General features: G+C 36.2%; 1 protein-coding gene across 1 annotated transcript; it reads right to left on the bottom strand.

Annotated features, from left to right (window-relative positions):
• Positions 1–1,124: 1,124 nt before the first annotated feature.
• On the bottom strand, positions 1,125–8,400 carry LOC137744974 (calcium-dependent protein kinase 20-like). The gene is made up of 7 exons (XM_068484812.1): positions 6,777–8,400; positions 4,591–4,734; positions 4,337–4,489; positions 3,641–3,756; positions 2,860–3,027; positions 1,804–2,028; positions 1,125–1,690 (listed from the first exon to the last, which is right to left on the bottom strand). Exons 1-7 carry the CDS (start codon positions 7,687–7,689, stop codon positions 1,595–1,597), a joined length of 1,815 nt encoding a protein of 604 aa, XP_068340913.1. The 5' UTR covers positions 7,690–8,400; the 3' UTR covers positions 1,125–1,594.
• Positions 8,401–18,944: the final 10,544 nt, after the last annotated feature.

Below are 18,944 nucleotides of genomic sequence, written 5' to 3'. Positions count from 1 at the left end.
TCATATAGCCAAAAATTGTGAAAACCAAGGGATGTGATATCCACACATCCGATTTTACTTCTTACACACCTTTTTAATTTTCGACTGTCGGATCGGATGAATTGAAGAAGATCAACAAACAGAAATTATAAAGAGATGTATCAGAAGTAAAATGGGGTGTGTGGATAGCACACCCCAAAAACAAAATTCAGAGATAAGGTAACGGGACAAAACTTTTCGACAGTTATAAACGAAAAATCACTATTTAACTATTATTTTAACTCCGATTTTGATAATTTTTTACAACTACACTCCTTGACCCTATATGAATACAATGAACTAATTCGATCGTTATTTTAACTTCGATTGCAATGATTTTTTCCAGAAAATTGCATGATGAACCAACCACATCGTGCAAAGGCTCTTTGCGCAACAAAGACTTATACCATCATGCAAAGGGTGTTTGCACAACACAGTTGTCCCTTGTGCGAAAACCCTTTGCGCAACACGGTTGTTCAGTCGCACAAGCACCCTTTGCATGACGCATAGGTTGGTACGTCACGTAAAAACCCTTTGCGTGAAACATTTTCTTCGTCGAACAAAAACCCTTTGCGCAACGCTGTTATTCCGTTGCGCAAACACCCATTGCATAACGCATTGGTGAATACATCGTGCAAAAACCCTTTGTGCAACACAGTTGTTTAGTTGAGCAAAAACCCTTTGCGGGACGCATTTGCTCCGTCGCGCAATTTTCTGGTGCCAAACCAAGGCTTTTACTGCTTTTTTCCCAACATTGTGTGACGAAGGTACACCTTTGTTGCGCTAAACAGTTTTGAGCGACAAAATTCTTCGTTGCTCAAAGTCCCATTGTGCAAAATGGTTTTGCATGACGGTATGCTTCGTTGTGCAAAGTTTCGTCATGCAAAATGTCCTTGCATGACACTTACTTGTCAACGTTGCGCAAGTTCTCATCGCGCAAGTGTGTTTTTGTACTAGTGATGGTGGCCAGAGGAAGGCTGAAATGCCTCTAGGACTCTTCTTGGCTTCCGAAAGGGTAGACTGCTATAGCGAAGCCACCAGCCAATCACCTTTAGGAAAAAAGAAGTAGGCAAGCAATGTAATAGCCCAATGAACGAACGGTTATATGCAAATGCTCATCTGATCTTGTGACATAACCTCTGCTTTGTTCAAGGATGTGATGAAGGCATGGACAAAATTTCTTGTATATTCCTTCAGGAACACGTATTTCGACTGAAGATCGATCCCTAGAAGCAAAGTTGCGATGATAGAAAGAGAACTAGTACAAAGAAAAATAGATTCAATTACAAAAATAGCTTCAAGAACAGATGACTTGCAGTACTTTCAAAAGTGAAAATACTTAATACAAAACTAAATTAATGGTAAATACAAAACGAAAGCACTAGAAAGAACAGGGCCCTAACACTCTCTCACCTCCTGAAATCTGGCTGATCTCTACAACAGTATGCATCTCTAGTTCTGTTAATTTTTCTTAAGGAGCAAATATTAGTACGTACATATTCACTATATAGACTGTGTTGTTGACTAGGCATAACATCAGGTACTAATGCTTGAGGGCTTCCTCGAATTCGAATACTCACGCTACCTTTCTACTCATGCTACTTTGTAATCCCTTGCCGAAACCTGTGTCTTGCATCATAGCGACAAACTCACTATAATCAATTCGCCCATCCTGAAAAGCATAAAAGTAAATTATCATGAACAATTTTGTATCCATAACAGTTTCATAGGGAAGAAAAGGCAAAAGAGAATCGAGCATGTTGCCCGGGGAGTCGAATGAATTACATTATCCTGGTCAACTTCACGTATTATATCGTCTAAGTGAACATCTTCTAAGCCAAACTTCTCACAGGCCTGTTGCAGCTCATCTCGAGTAATGTACCCACTTCCATCTCTGTCGAAGTACGAGAATGCTGCGAACAGGTGATCCTCCTTCTGGACCTTGTTCAGGTGGAGCATTGCTGCTAAGAATTCACCATAGTCTATGGTACCGCTGTTGTCTACATCCGCCTGAATTAGTAATAGAAAAGGAAACCCTTCGTAAATCAGAAAACAAAAAACTACTAGTTGCTGATTTGACTTAGAAACCAAGACACATAGGAAGGATTCAGCCAGGTGATTTTGAAAACTGACCTCACTTTATCGTTGATCTATACTGCTGTTCATGAAACTCCATCAATTGGAACGTAAGAAACATGAACTATGCCTCACTTAAACTAAGAAATTGATAAATTCAAAACTAAAGATAATATGGTAATCAAAAGGCAACCTACTCTCTCGCAGACCCTACGCTTTCTCTCCTTGTTATAACTTCCATCGCACTCCACATGCATAGAATGTGTGTAATGGTTCTAGTGTTATACTAGGAAACCAAATAAAACAACCAACCTCTCTCCTTATTGATCATACTTTATAGTGCTAGCATTCCTCTATACAAATATAGACTATGTTTACAGAAATTTCATTTAACAGTAATAATCATCTTAAGATACTTCTCTTTATACAAAGCGCTACTGTACTTTAAACTAGTCTAGAATGCAGGGACATGTATTCAAAATAACTTGGGTGCACAGAGGAAAACACATCCACTCTAGCCAATGTTGCGACTCCCACATCTGTGTCATCTTATGATTCTTAAGTATACGTTTTTGCATTTTCCTCACTAATTAGATAACTCTGGATTTGCACATCCTTAAATATAATAGCACTCTAGCCTATTCAACCTATATTAATTAAATCCAGTAGGACAAGGAAAACTATTATTGGAATAAAACTAAAAACTGATCATGTTTTCTACAAGACTACAAAAAATCTCTATGTGGATCGAAAACTAGCACTTACTGCTTGCATTAACCAACTGATTTCGGAATCCTTGAGGTCAGCACCCACTCTTTCCAAACCATTCTTCAGCTCCTCAAGGGAGATATGCCCACTATTATCTGCGTCTATCATCCTGAACATTTCTTTGAGGCCTGCAATTTCCTCTTCAGACAGGCTTTCTGCAATGACCTACAAAACAAGCATAGATGGGTAAGTCATACCCGAACAGAAGAACCAGCCATCGCAACAGTCTTCAAGCAGGAATATTGCTAGGCTACCAAGGATAATATCAACCATGTTTGCTTCTTCATGTTATAAATAAAATCCATGCAAACAACCCAAGATTCCTTCACCAAACTATTAAGATCTTTCTTTTGCAGTTGTTTTAAATCACAGAATTGCAAAATAAAAAAATTACTATCACAGAAGTTTTAATGACATTGTCATAACCATGCAAACCCGACCTGTAAAATCCTTTAGGATATGTTTGAAGTTTGGACAAGGGATTTGCAAGTATTAATGAATTAAAGCTAAATTAGTTAGAAATGCACTACAAAAGATTAGGAGGAGGGATTTGAAACAAGTAGACTGTAGACACAACGCATTAAGATGGATTTGTAAATGACTAGTTGAAAGGAGTCATTTGTAAATCCCATGTTTATGCTTTGTAATGATGCAACATTTCAAATCCCTTTATCAATAGTGCATTTCTAACTAATTTACCCCAAATCCCTTGGTATTTGCAAAGCCCTCATCCAAACATAACCTTACGGTTGCAAAATTTAAGGATGAGTATACTCACCCTGATGGCAATTTTCTTGAGCTTGTTCATGGCCGAGAATTGCTTCAAGCGAGTTAGAACAGCAGAATCAAGTGGTTTATCAGGAGCAACACCATCTACCTGAACCCATGGGTGGCCTACAAGGACAAAAGTGTACTTAATGCAATGCTATGGTACGTGATAGAAGAAATGCTGAAAACATTTAGGATCAAACAGTTTGAATAGAAAACTGACTCTCAGGTCAACAATTTTGCCTTCAATTCTAAGTTCAATTATCAACTCGTTGATATGGCCAAAACAGATAGTCTATAAGCATGATATGCAAGCACCAAGGGCAAGTGAATTCCAAAAAACCTATTTAACTTCTAACTATGTAGTACACTTTCAAGCTACCCAATTAATCACTGGACTAACAGATACTTCTAATTTGAAAAGTTTACAACTTGCCACAAAGTCGGTTCTTGTGAGATGTTTGGAAAGAAAAATCCAGTTGGGTTAACTGTAATAAATGCCCACTTATGTTATATTTTATTATTCTTACTTAATCTAATTCTAAACCACTTTGTTCACACTAAATATTGATGCATACTTAACCATCTGGTTATATAAATTGATGCTTAAAAGACGCTTGCTGCAAAATAAATCAATATAGCATGATATAATGGAGCTTAAAGGTTGCAACAAGAAGTTCAAAATTTGCAGAGAAAATTTACTCACAAAGAACTTCATGGGCCGTTAGCCGCTTTTTTGGGTCCCTCACAAGCATTCTCCGAACCAAATCCTTAGCACTTTCAGATATGTTGGGCCATGGTTCTGATATGAAATCAAGCTCGCCTTTTAATACCTGCTCAAATATACCTTGCTCCGTTTCTGATCCAGAACATCATTAAAAAAAACTAGAGATTAGATGTAACTTTTATATGGCTAAAATTTAACGAATATTCAATAAGATAAAGCCATGATATTCCCACCATCCCAGAAAGGGGGCACTCCACTGAGTAAGATATAAATGATCACACCAGCACTCCAAACATCACATTCTTGACCATAATGCTTCCGTAGTACTTCTGGTGCCACATAGTAAGGGCTCCCAACAACATCAGTGAATGTTTCTCCTGGGAAGATGGGTTTTTGTTATAATTCAGATATTGGAAGAATTCAGTCTAACAATGTGAAGTATGTCAAATAAGTTCGAATGAGCAAAGACAACATTCAGACAGCATGCTGGCTTTAGAAAAAATATATCATTTACAACAGAGATTTACTGGTAATATTAACATGCTGATTTGTAGCAGTTATCGGGCATGGGAATCATTCGTTTGAGGAGGAAACAAAACATTAACATGATTATCAGAAACATGATCATTCTAAGAATTAACCAAAAATTATATCCTTTTTTTCTGAAGGAATTCTCGCTTAAATAGTTACTGTGAATTAGGATTGCATCCTTTGTGCTCTTCGCAGTTATTTTGAAAAGTGCCCCGAGGGGTGCAAGCAATTTACACAAGCAACATGAGTCGTCTAACACGCTGCATACATAATTTTGAAATGAAATGAAAACGAAAAACCAATTAACAAAAGACAATAAACAAATAGTATTTCTTCTCCCCTTTAGCTAGCATAGTTCTGCTTAAATAATGAACAAAGTGTTACAATAGTTTCATTAGTTTCATGTCTTTCATGTTCAAGTCCTTACTTTTACCTTATGTATTAAAAAACATATATTGTGGCCAGACGCATGAAAAATTCGAAAGATGAAATAGCATCTTTGTTCTGGTCTACCAGAAATGACATGATATCAAGATAGCTCCAAAAGGTTAGCCACAAAATTACCCAAAATGACAGTTATAACTTATACATGAATTGATGTAACCTTGTGTGACGAATTAATACTGTTAGGGCAAGCTTATGACACATGGTCTCCATATTACTCTTACAAAGTGTCGTACAGGCTACAGGCAGGAGCAACTAACCCAACTCAAACAAACTTGTCAATTCTTGAAATGTTGAAGACAGACTTCAAAAAAGAAAGAAAGCAAATTCGACTAAAAATTTGAACCTGAAACTTTTTCTACAATTAACTTCACTCCATTACAAAAGTAAACAATTTAAGGCTTTTTATCCAAAATGGTTCTTGAGACTTGCATAACTTCTCACTTTAGTCCCTGATATTTGAAATCAATACAAGTGGTCCCTGAGATTGTCCATCATCAATCATTTTGGTCCTTTCGTGAATAGTTATATTAAATAAAGATTAAAATGACAAAACTATCCTCAATTTAATAAACAATAGGCCAAAATGATTTGACAAATTTTGAGGGTATTTTTGTCATTTTATCCTTATTTGATGGAGATTTTTCACGGAATGACCAAAATGATTGATAGTGAACAAACTCAGGAACCAATTCTATTGATTTCAAATCTCAGGGACCAAAATGAGGAGTTATGCAAATCTTAGGGACCATTTTGGATAAAAAGCCACAATTTAATATCAAACAATACATATCCTTGATTTTTCAAGCTTCAACGATGATGTTGGGAATTATTCATACTCATATATTGCACAAGGCCATCTTTATCTCTAAAGCAGTTTTGATCACCCTCCTCCAAAGCCACACACCCCAAAAACATTTTGATATCTACCCTGCCACCACCTTTCACACACTTACCTCTCCCAGTATATCCCCATCTACACACCTTTTTTTCTCTCAACTGATATCTCACAAAGTTTGCTTATATATGGATAAAATATTTTCACACTTATGGTCGACTACTTTTCACTTCATGAATATGAGACCTAACATCACAATCATAAACATTCAACTTGTCAAAGCAAGGAAGGTTCGTTTTTGTAACTACTTAGAAGCAATCAAGTAAGATAAAAATGGTCAAGTCCAACAAATCCAGTTCCACAGAACCACCATTACAATCTAGAAGTATAAAATCGAAAACCTTACACTCATCAAAGTAAACCAATTAATAGGAAGAAATAGTAAGGGAATTCTACCAAAAACCAATTAAATACCAACTGAATAATGAATCAAAAGCATATAACTTATTTCATAGGTTTATGACAATAGGGTCAACATATCTTTGCATCTAATTTGTTCCATATGGGTTCCAGATATGAATCTAGTCCATAAATGTGATATCATACCTGGCCTAAAGAACACTGAGAGCCCAAAATCTATTGTCTTAAGTGGTGCGTCCTCTTCCTGGTTGACAAATAGAAAATTCTCTGGCTTTAAGTCCCGATGCATGACACCCAAAGAATGGCATGCTTCGAGGACACCAATGATAACCCTTGCAAGCTTAGCTGCCTTTCTCTCTGTGTAATGCCCCCTTTGTATAATTCTATCGAAAAGCTCCCCACCTGCACACAGTTCCATTACAACATGAACTGCCACAGCATCCTCATAAGCGCTGACAATTTGTATCACATTGGGGTGACCTGCCAAATGATGCATTATCTGAATTTCCCTCCTAACATCCTCCACGTCTTCTTGTGTTGTCAATTTCCTCTTTGCAATCGACTTGCAAGCAAACTCTTTATTCGTTTCCTTCTCCACGCAGAGAAACGTCGTCCCAAATTGCCCTTGTCCAAGCTTCCTGCCCAAGCTATAAACATCCTTTATATTCCCAGTCTTCCTTCCTAACACCGATTCTACTTGCAGTCCAACACTCGAAATCCTCTTCATATGAGCAGGTTTCTTTGATTTCTCAGCATCCTGAGGAGGCTTACTCACCTCCTCCTTAACCTCCGGCTTATTAGGTTTTTCAGGTTCTGCCTTTTGATGTGGATCATTACCGATTTTCACAGCTGGAGGCGGTGTGCTTTGAACTGGATTAGGAGGAATCTCAATAGCTTTAGGAGCCTGATGATCAGGAGCTTTATTCCCCTCATTACCTCCTATAGATGAATCATGATTTGAACTTGGGGCACTTTTGCTACTATTTCCTTCATTGGGAGGAGGAAGCCTATTTTCCGGCGGCCGGTTTCTCCAAACGGCAGCAGTAAAAGATTGAAAGAAACCCTTCCCAAGATTTGGTCCTACACATGTGTTCCCCATCAAATAATAAAAGCACCAATCTCAGGTCCTTCTATGAATTTCAACATCCAAATCAATCTTCTTCTTCAATCACATTAACTACAATAATAAGCAATCCAATCAAGTCCCTATCTCTGCAGGTCAGATCAGGGACCTGAACAACACCTAGCTCGATTCTTTGCGCCCAACAGCATATGATTGGAAACCCTAATTGCACCCTGTTCTATTCAAACTTCCAACAAATCGATGTTTTCCTTAGATTCAATGACATAAAAGAGAAATTTGGGTCCGAAAACGAATTGAGACGCGCAAAATTTCGATACACATCACGGGAATCAACTATGAAGAAATATGAATAAAAAAAAAATTCTTGTAAAATGGGAAAAATTACAATAAAATAGTGCGGAATTAAAATGAAATTTGGAAAATTAAAACAAAATGAATAAAATTACAGTTCAGGAAAATGTACAGAGAACAAATTTCAATGGGGAACAAGAACACCAGAAAATGAACAGAAAAATGTTTCCAGAAAATGAAAACCCTAAAAAATGGGAAACGGGAAAAAATGAAGGCTAAAAGGAGGGGGTGGGGGAGAGAGAGAGCGAGAGAGAGAGAGAGAGAGAGAGAGAGAGAGTGCGGGAAACTGAGCTATTGAGAGCGGCTCGGTGAGTCGTGAAGAAGAATGAGAAGCAATTGAAACGTTTCAAATGCTGGGATTCTGAAGTTCTGGATAATTTTCGAAAATTGAAGGGACGCCATATCCGCGTTCTGCATGCAGAGAAGGAGAGAGATCGTGATCGACGCTACAAATCCATACTTACGCGTTCAACTCGTACCGTATTACCGGTACAATAATCATGTTTCTTTTATTTATATTTTTTTACAATGTCACGAGTAGAAAATAAACTAATGTAAAATTCGTAACGCCATTTAAATATATGATCATTTATTTATAAGTGAAAAAATATTTTTAAATCGTAGTACTACAAAGCGAAAATGTAATTATTATTTTTATTATTATTATTCCAATGAGGGGTAATGAGGTAAAGATAATTAGAGTTCCGAAGTAACTAACAAGAAAGGTTACACAAAACTAATGAAGAACGCCTTAGTGACTACGAGTTTGCTTGTATTACTTTTAAAAAGCTTGAAACCGCTTTTGGTGAAAATATTTTTGGAACCAATCCTTAGTAAAAATACAAGTAAATCCTAGAAAAGCACTTAAAGTGTTTTTGGAAACCAAAAACATTTTCTTTAAAAGCAGCCATTTTAAAAGCACATCCAAATGAGTCCTACGATTTTTTTAGGACCAAATGTTGAAACTAAATTTGCAAACCAAATAATGTGTCACCAATAGAAAATAAACACGTTAATCAACACTAGAGTGATAATTCAATTATCAACAACCACATTATTTGGTTTACAAAGTTTGGTTTAAAACGGGAAATTATTATTGGCACTCAAAATTCTCATTTCGATCTCCAACGTTACCCTTTTTGTAAGGGTAAACTGCGGTTTAACCCCCCTAAACTATTTTATTGGTAAATTAACCCTTTGAACTATTTAAAATCAACAAATTAACCCCTTACCATTAGATTTCGTCCACTATTTCGTCAAATTCAAGGGCAAGTTAAACTTTTTATCATCAATTCTTACTTTTCAGTTATAACCACCAATAAAATAATGTTATGTGAACATAGAATTATTCAAAAAACTTATAGCATAATAAGAAACATAAAGAAACCAAACGTTTACATAATGGACCATTTCACATTGTCATTGCACATTATTATATGTCCACATGTCATAATTTTATTGGTGGTTATAAGTGACATGTAAGAATTGATGGTAAAAAGACTAATTTGCCCTTGAATTTGACATAATAGTGAACACAATCTTACGACAAGGGGTTAATGGGCACATTTCAAATAGTTCAAGGGGTCAATTTACCAAAAAAAAGTTTGGATGGTCAATTTCAACTGGAGTAATAGTTCAGGGGTCAAACAGTAATTTACTCTTTTTTTAATCGTAAGTATAAAAGATGGTTGCATCGTAATTAAATTGAAGCGTGGCATCAGTAACTTTTTGTTCAAAGCCACTAAACTTCAACTGATTTACGATAGTGTCACCATTTCTTTGTGTTGTCTTTATTACGAAGGAGACCCTCTCAAAAGTGAGACTCTCCATGGAATCTCTGCCACTTCATTTTTTTTGCACAATGTTTTATAATGTTGGCACAAGAATTGACGTACTTAGAGGTGGGCAAACGGGTATAGGAACCGCGGGTCGAGGCGGGTAATCACAGTTCGGGGCGGGTACGGGCTTTTCCTAATATTTTAGAGAACAAACGGGGCGGGCCGAGTCCAAATACTTAGAAAAACGGGTACCCGAACCGACCCATTTCTAATTAGAATGAACGGCCGAGATTGAATGATAACCTATCATCCAATCTCAACTGTTGGTTTCTACCTTAGTTTCTACCCGAGTCCAAGGTTCCAGAATTCACTCTCTCAGTCTCAGCTGCCTCTCTATCTCCCACAATCTCTCTCTCTCTCTCCCAAAACCTTATTATTCTTCTTCTTCAAGTTCTTAATCCCAGCTAGGATTGAGACTCCAGGGCTTGAAGGATTCGGACTCCGGGACTTTGACGGCATGTAACCAGTTCTTGATCTTTGTTCGTTCCGAAGGTTTCCGCACTCTTGGAGACGGCGAGACGATCAAGTACACCGTCGAGGAGGCGGTGGGTTTGGTGGAGGAGGCTACGGCTCAGGTGGTGGTGGCTACTGCTTAGGTGGTGGATACAAAGGTGGAGGTAAAAGCTTTCGTCGAGGATCGATTGAGAGAGCTCCTGAGAGATTGATTGAGTTTGCTTGATGGGATTTAATTTTTCAGTTTTTTTTTTTTTTTTTTGTTATTCACTTGAAGTTAGAGAGATTGATTTTTGGGAATTTGGCTGCTTTTTTGTCAGTTATTTTCTGTGTGTGTTAATATTTGTGCAAAAGGGATAGTGAAATTTGGGAAAGGTGGCAAATTTGGACATTATGAGATTGGAATCTGATTGTGGTGAAGGTAGAGAAAAATGGGGTTTTTGTAATTGGATTGGGGAATTTAGCTGCTTCAGATCTATTTGCCATTTGAAAAATTGGGTATTGAATATTAAAAGGGTGTGTTTTGTTTTGTTCTCTTTCATTAGCGAGTCGAATAAGCTGTGGCGCGGCAGCATGGTGGTGGTTCTGGAGTCCTTTCCGTGGTAGTTTCGCTAAAAAAAAATATAAAAAAAACCCAAGGACCCGTGGACCCAGCTTTCTCCGGTTCCTTCAAAATTAGGCTCGGCTCGGTCCGTGCCCAGCCCTAGACATACTCACTAGTAAAAAAAAAATCCTTGCGCGACGAAACACACATTTTCGCGCAACGTCACTTTGCACAACAAAACTCTAAACTTCGTCATGTAAAATCTTGCTCGACGAAAAACCAAGGTTCTAAAAAACGTTAGGTGCTAATCTGGTGGCGGACAGGGACCTAGTGCCTAGGCTGTCTAGATGGATTTATGTATATTTATTATATATTATTATAAAATATGAGTATATTTGTAAAATTTTAGGACTTTTTATGTTAGTTTTATAACATTTACTCAGCCCCATATTTTAATTATTATTGGCTTTGCTTCTTTTCTTGATCAAGATTGGGCTTTACTTCTCATTTAATAAACAACTTTGTTTCTTTATATAAAAACAAATTTCTTATTCCTGATGACATAGACAAAAAATGACAAAAAAAAAAATGATATAGACGATAAATGGACAGCCACATCTTTCTTCCCACAACTCTCTTCCCACTTTAGTTTCTTATTAGCCCGTGAACCACACAAAATCCCAGAAATATGTCTCTCTTTCTCTCTCTCTCTCTCTCTCTCTCTCTCTCTTTCCAGAAACCTCTAGCAAAGCAACCATGGCTTTTTCTCTCTCGTTCTTTTTCCAGAAACCTTGCAGATCTCATGAGAGTTCAAGACGACAAGAGTTGCAAAGCCTTCAACGCTGGCAAGAGTGGAGATTGTGGAAACTAGGAGAGACAATCGACGATGACGACCCAAAAAGCCTCTCGAAGTCGCAGCGGGTGAGTGCACTGCAGTTGAGGAAAAAGAGACGAAATGGCTGACGACGAGACTTGGTTTCTGAAAATAGAGTAGCTGCAGGGCACGTGAAGTTAGAAGTTAGAATAAAGATAGGATTTTTTTTATTTTTTAATTTCAAAAAAAAAAAAAAAAAAAACGCCGAGCTCCGCCTAGCCGCCTAGCACCGCCTAGAGCCTAGCTGATTTTTCTAGCCGATTTGCAAGAAAACGTCTCGGATGGTGACCGCCCAGCGCCTTGGCCGTTTTTTAGAATACTGCGAAAAACACATCATCGCGCAATGTGACTTTGCGCGACAAAATTTTGAGCGACAAAAAAACATCGTCGCACAAAGTGACTTTGCACAATGAAGTGAAAAAACATCGCGATGAAAAATATATCGTCGCGCAAAGTCTTTACAAAAATAAATAAAATAAAAACATTATTTTTTAAATCTTTGCGCGACGTAATTCAAATATTTCGTCACCTAAACCAATTTTTTATTTTGTATGCATAACACTTAAGAAATTGAATGGTATATATATATTTATTAAGTAACTTTAAATTTATTATTGTAATTCGGATTGGGTTTTTGTTAGAAAAATATATTATTGTGGTTCGGATTGAATTTTTGTTAGAAAAATATATTTTAAGTTGACGATCGAATTAGTTCATTGTATTCATATAGGGTCAAGGAGTATAGCTGTAAAAAATCATCAAAATCGGAGTTGAAATAACCGTTAAATCGTGATTTTCGTTTATAACCGTTGAAAAGTTTTATCCCGTTACTTGATCTCTGAATGTTTGTTTTTTGTGATTTTTGGTGTATATGATCTCGAAGTATATACAAACAAGTTCGACGGTTGGATCGTTGAAACTAGTTTCGTAGAATGTGTATCCCATCAAAACAATAGATTCACTAATACTTAGAGTTTATTTATATTTTCATTAAGTATAACATAAGATTTTGTCGTATCTACTAGTGTAAATATTTTAAATTAAGGATCAAATTTAATCATTGTATTCATATAGGATCAAGGAGTGTAGCTGTAAAAATCATCAAAATTGGAGTTAAAATAATCGTTAAATCATGATTTTTCGTTTATAACCGTTGAAAAGTTTTGTCCCGTTACTTGATCTCTGAATATATTTCTTTTGTGATTTTTGGTGTATATGATCTTGAAGTATATACAAACAATTTTGACGGTTGGATCGTTGAAACTAGTTTTGTAGAATGCATATCTCATTCACTAATACTTAAAGGGTTTATTTATATTTTCATTAAGTATAACATAAGATTTTGTAGTATCCACTAGGGCTGAGCACAGGCTGGACCGGGCCCAATTTTGAAGGCATTGGACTAGATTTGGGTTCAAAGGAAATGGGTCGGGCCGGGCCGGGGATTACATTTTCTAATATAGTAACCGGACATTACCCGGCCCGATTGAAACGGGTTGGTTGGGGTCGGGTCCACGGGTCCCCTTTTTTTTTCCATTTTGTTTGAAAAAAAATAATATTAAAATTTGTACAGATTGCAAACTGCACTGCACAGATTTGCACAGATTGCAAACTGTACTGAGTGAACAAAGTAAATAAACAACAAACATGCTGAAAATCTGACAGGAAGTTTCATTCAAGATGAAAACAGTTTCAGGCATCCCATTGTGATGATGATTAGCATAATAACGTACAATTTTGTCCTTCAAAAAGTACCCCAATGCCCTTGATCATCAAACAAGTTATTTTTTCATTAATCAGAATCATGAAAGAAATCAAATGAAGGGTCCAAAGTTTCCTATATGTGCTATACCAATACCTACCAAGCCTAAACTAACATGTTTTACACAATAGATTTTACATTTATACGTATGCGAAGAAAGGAACAAACAAAGTGCATGGCAAATTAACACAGCCTACCGAGTGTCCTAAAGAATAATGATACAAAAAATATGAGTAAATGAGATTTGATACCCTATGGCAAACCTTCAAATGAAGCAAGAGAACGTAGAACAAAAGAAGAATAAGGTGGCATGCAAAAATGATACTTGAAGGCCACGAACCAGATTTTACTCCGAACCTTCAGAAAAATTACAGTTACAATCAGCCTATACTAACTATTATTATAGTCCCCAAGCAATATTATGCCTATCATTTTTACATATTGAGATCGAGACATGATTCTCACCCTACTGAACTTAACATCTGGAATTTCATCCCTAAATTCTACTTCTCCTAGTTCATATTCCAGATCTTGAAACATTTTTACAGCTCAATTAGTTCCCAGTTCATATTCTAGATCCTAAACCTTATACTTATAAAGACGATACAATCTCATTGCTTTCCGTAAAAACATATTTTTCAGTAACCCAAATAACATTAATTACATTAATATTTTTCCGTAAAAATTTTGTTATCAAATTTTAAGAAAAACCTAAATGGTGGCAACAAGATTCAAAATTAAAACCCCTAAAATCCCTCCCTACACCAGAAATTCACATTAATAATAAAACCTAATTCAAAATTACCTAAATTTTGAAGGGATGATGGTTAGTACTGGTAGCAGTGTTCTCGACGGTGGTGATGGGGTGATGAAGTTGGTCGCGACGGCGGAGGTGGTGCCGTTGTGTTGGTCGCGACATCGTTGTGAGAGTCTGAGAGTTGGAGCTCGACGATGGTGATGGGGTGAGTGATGGTGGTTGCAACAGCAAAGTTGGTGCGGCTATGTTGGTCTTAACGACGATGAGCACTGTGGGTAAGAGTTTGAGAGTTGGAGTCGAGAGGGAAGGGACATGGAGTCGAGGGAAAGGCAGTCGAGGAAGAGTCTGAGAGTCTGAAAGACTAAATGTGAGGTGGAATTGGCTAAGGTTGAAACTAACGGTTGAGATTTGATGGAGAGATGATATCTTAAATCTCGTCCGTCCATTATAATCACAAACGGGCTAGTCCGGGTACCCGCGGTTCCTATACTTTTGGAACTAGCCCGAACCGAAAACTTCAAAGGCCCGGCCTAGCCTGCCCTGTTCTGTTTTTACAAAATTGAGAATTGGCCCGTACCTGCCCCGAACCTTGATTACCCGCCCTAACCCGCGGTTCATGTACCCGTTTGCCCACTCCTAGTTTCCACTAGTGTAAATATTTTAAATTGAAGATCGAATTTAGTCATTGTATTCATATAGGATCAAGGAGTATAGTTGTAAAAAATCATTAAAATTGAAGTTAAAATAACCGTTAAATCGTGATTTTTCGTTTATAACCGTCGAAAAGTTTTGTCTCATTTCTTGATCTCTGAATGTTTATTTTTTGCGATTTTTGGTGTATGCAATCTCGAAATATATACAAACAAGTTTGATGGTTGGATCATTGAAACCAGTTTCATAGAATGCGTATCCCATCAAAACAATAGATTCACTAACACTTCTAGTTTATTTATACTTTCGTTAAGTATAACACAAGATTTTGTGGTATCCACTAGTGTAAATATTTTAAATTGAAGATCGAATTAAGTCATTTTATTCATATAGGATCAAGAAGTGTAGCTGTTAAAAAATCATCAAAATCGGAGTTAAAATAACCGTTAAATCGTGATTTTTCGTTTATAACCATCAAAAAGTTTTGTCTCGTTACTTGATCTCTGAATATTTGTTTTTTGCAATTTTTGGTGTATATGATCTCGAAGTATATCCAAACAAGTTTAACGGTTGGATCGTTGAATGGTGTGTGTGTGTGTGTGTGTGTATATATATTAAGTAGCTTTAAATTTATTTAATTTGTACGTATAACACATAAGAAATTGAACGGTATATATATTTATTAAGTAGCTTTAAATTTATTGTAGTGCGGATCGGGTTTTTGATAGAAAAATATATTATTGTGGGTTTTATGTAAAAAAAAAATGAATTTGAAGGGAGTAAAGTCACATTTTCAGTAAATTTTATTATTTATAAAAATTATTTTTATAAATTTTGCGCGACGAACTTATAATTTGTCACTCAAAATCCTTAAATTTGGACGGGAGCCAAAAATGGGATGCGGAATTTAAAAAAAAAAAAAATTTAAGACTTTGCACGACCAAACTATAAAAATTTGGGTGGCCACCAAAAATGGGACGCTGGAATTTTTTTTTAAAATTTTATTCCAGTGGTTGCGCAAAGTTTTGCACAACACCTAAAATGGGCTGCAGGAATTAAAAAAAAAAAAATTTAGTGGTCGCGTGTCACAACACGGCCCGGGGTCCACATCCCAGGCTCGCTCCACCATCGTAGCACGATATTGTTCGTTTTGGGCCCCGACCAGGCCCTCACAGTTTTGCTTCTAGGAACTCACACGAGAACTTCCCAGTGGGTCACCCAATCGTGGGAGTGTTCTAGCGCGCTACTCGCTTAACTTCGGAGTTCCGATGAACTCTGAAGCCAATGAGCTCCCAAAAGGCCTCGTGCTAGGTAGGGATGGGAATATACATATAAGGATCACTCCCCTGGGCGATATGGGATCTTACATCGCGCAAAACTTTGCGCGACCAATACTTCGTCGCGCACGCAAAACCTTGCACGACCAACGCTTCGTCGTGCAAAACTCTAAAAATTTTGACGAGCAAAAAAATGAGATGCGGGAATTTAAAAAAAAAAAAATTTAAGACTTTGTCGCGCAAACTCATATCCTTCGTCGCACAAAGTGATACCATTTTTAAACCAAAATAACTCATCCAAAAATTTCTCAATGTCTTCTCTACTCTTACCTCTCCTCTCTCTTTCCCTCTCCCCAAATCTAACTCTCTCTCTCACGCTCACTCGTCTCACTTAATCTCTCTTCTTTCTCTTCACTATCTCTCACTCTCACTCACTCTCTCATCTCTTTCTCACTATCTCCTCTAATTCTCTCATAGTCACCCATCTCTCTCATTCTCACTCACTCTCAATCTTGCCAAAAGGTATATTCTCCCCAAATTTTAATTTTTTTTCATTAGTATTTGTTTTTGGAGTTAGTTTTGAGTTTGGTGTGGGGTTTGGGGTCGAGTATAGGATGAGGAGTGGAGCTTGGGGTCGGATTTGGGGTATACCAATTTTAGGGGAGATAATGCCAATTTTTTGTTATTTGACCATAATGCCAATTTTTTGTTATTTGACCATATTTTTTTTGTGGGGAATCGTCGAGACTTTGACAGCTAAAGTTGAGGATTAGGATGCTATCAAAACATATCCCCCGTCACTACCACCACAATAGACTTGTATTAGGATTTTATTATTGTTAATTTATGTGTAAATTTTGAATATATTATATATTGGATAATTTGATCACTATTTTTCATATGTAAGTTTATTTTGAATATGTCAATTTAAATTAAAGTAATTAAAAAAATAAAATCATACAATTAAATTAAATTAAAAAAATAAAAATTCGACAAATCTTGCTCTACCAAATATTTCGTTGCATAAACAATTAATATAATTAAATTAATATAAGAGAAATAATAAACAAAAAATCAAAAACCTTGCGTGACAAAATATTTCGTCGTGCAAACCCTATCGTCACGAGCTTTGCGAGACGAACCATGTGCAACCAAAATTTGGTCACGCAAGGTTTTGCGTGATGAAATTGTACTTTGCGTAACAAACTTATTTCATCGAGCAAATTGTTTTTTGTAGTAGTGACTGTGACGTGGCAGAGAGTCCATAGAGAATCCCACTTTGAGAATCTCCTTAGAGCATCTCCAAATGAGATGTTAAATTCAAAACATCAAATTTAAATTTGAAGGCTGACTTAGCAATTTGACATATTGTCAATATTTTCCCTCCACCCGGTACGTCAAATTTTTTTTGCTTCATTTATGTTTTTATTAAACAAGAATAAGAAAAATTGGGTTGTTGTGAGTTAGTTTTAAAATAATACTTAAATATGCTAACATTTAAGCTAAAGCAAGTGGAATGCCTTTAGAAATAGAAAAAATCAAATTTGAAGGCAGCGTCAAATTTGACATCTCTTTGTCCATGTTAGCTAGCCTTCTTTTCCATGTCATCCTTGACATCTCGGTTGCAATAAGTGATATGTCATTTGTTACCGTTATATATCTATGTGACATTTTTGATATCTCATTTGGAGATGATCTTAGCATTTCTCTATTAATAAGTTTATGAAGTATCTTTTACTAAAATTTTGTTGTTTGAAGCCCTATCTGTTAAAACTCCTAAAAATTTATATATTTCTTTATAAAAGAAAAAGAAACAAGTGATATGACTACTTTAATTTTGAATTGCAGGGAGAAAAAACTTGAAACGTGGATTGAAGAGACATGACCTCGTCACTTTTTTTTTTTTAAACAAAGGATATTATATAACTAGATTGTAGTACTAAATAGCTCGTCACTTAGGTCATTATTATTAATAAAGTTTGTTAAATGTTTTTTGTATTAATATCCTTGTTTCAGTCCACTGGCGTTTTAAATTTCTCTCTAATATCACTTATTTTTTTTAATAAAAAATGTATAAAGTTTTAGGAGTTTTGGCATGAAAAAAATAAAAAAGAAGCACAAAAATACGGTTCTACAAGAAAATAACATTAAGACCGTATTGACATAAGAAGATAACATTTGAACGGTATGAGCAGAAGTGAAACACAAGTTGACTTAAAGGGAACATGCAAAATTTGAGTTTAGAGGAGTTCAAACCTAAGCGAGACTTGAATTCACTGGTGTAGATATAATTACATCATCTTTGCGGGGTTAAAACTTAAAACCTAAGCCTAAAATATTACATGACTTCTGTTGCATTCTTCCAGGCTCCCTCCCTCAATTTTCCCTTGGTCCTCCGTTTCCAGAATAGTACATGATTGCATGACTTTGACCATTACTGATTAGTATATTATGACTTTTTCACACCTAATCCCTGCTTTTTGAATAAAACTTTTGTCCACATATGTAATTTAATATCAAAGGCACCAGAATTCTTGGTTTCTATGTAATCTAGAGAGACAGCCGGCAAACTCTACTGAATCATCAAAGATATTTTATCTCAAAAAAGACCAATTCAATGATACAAATCAAGCCAAAGGCAAGCTGACGAGTCACAAATAAATAAAATATTGCACCCTTCGTCATTAAACCAAGTATATATAAATGTTTTGCACCTCTAAAATTTTCACTACCAACTTAATAATTCGATTTTCAGTGAAGACG

The sequence above is a fragment of the Pyrus communis genome, chromosome 9 (assembly GCF_963583255.1).
Source record: "Pyrus communis chromosome 9, drPyrComm1.1, whole genome shotgun sequence".
Taxonomy (NCBI): domain Eukaryota; kingdom Viridiplantae; phylum Streptophyta; class Magnoliopsida; order Rosales; family Rosaceae; genus Pyrus; species Pyrus communis.
The sequence above is the reverse complement of the archived record's forward strand: the minus strand, read 5'-3'. Positions and strand labels throughout refer to the sequence as shown.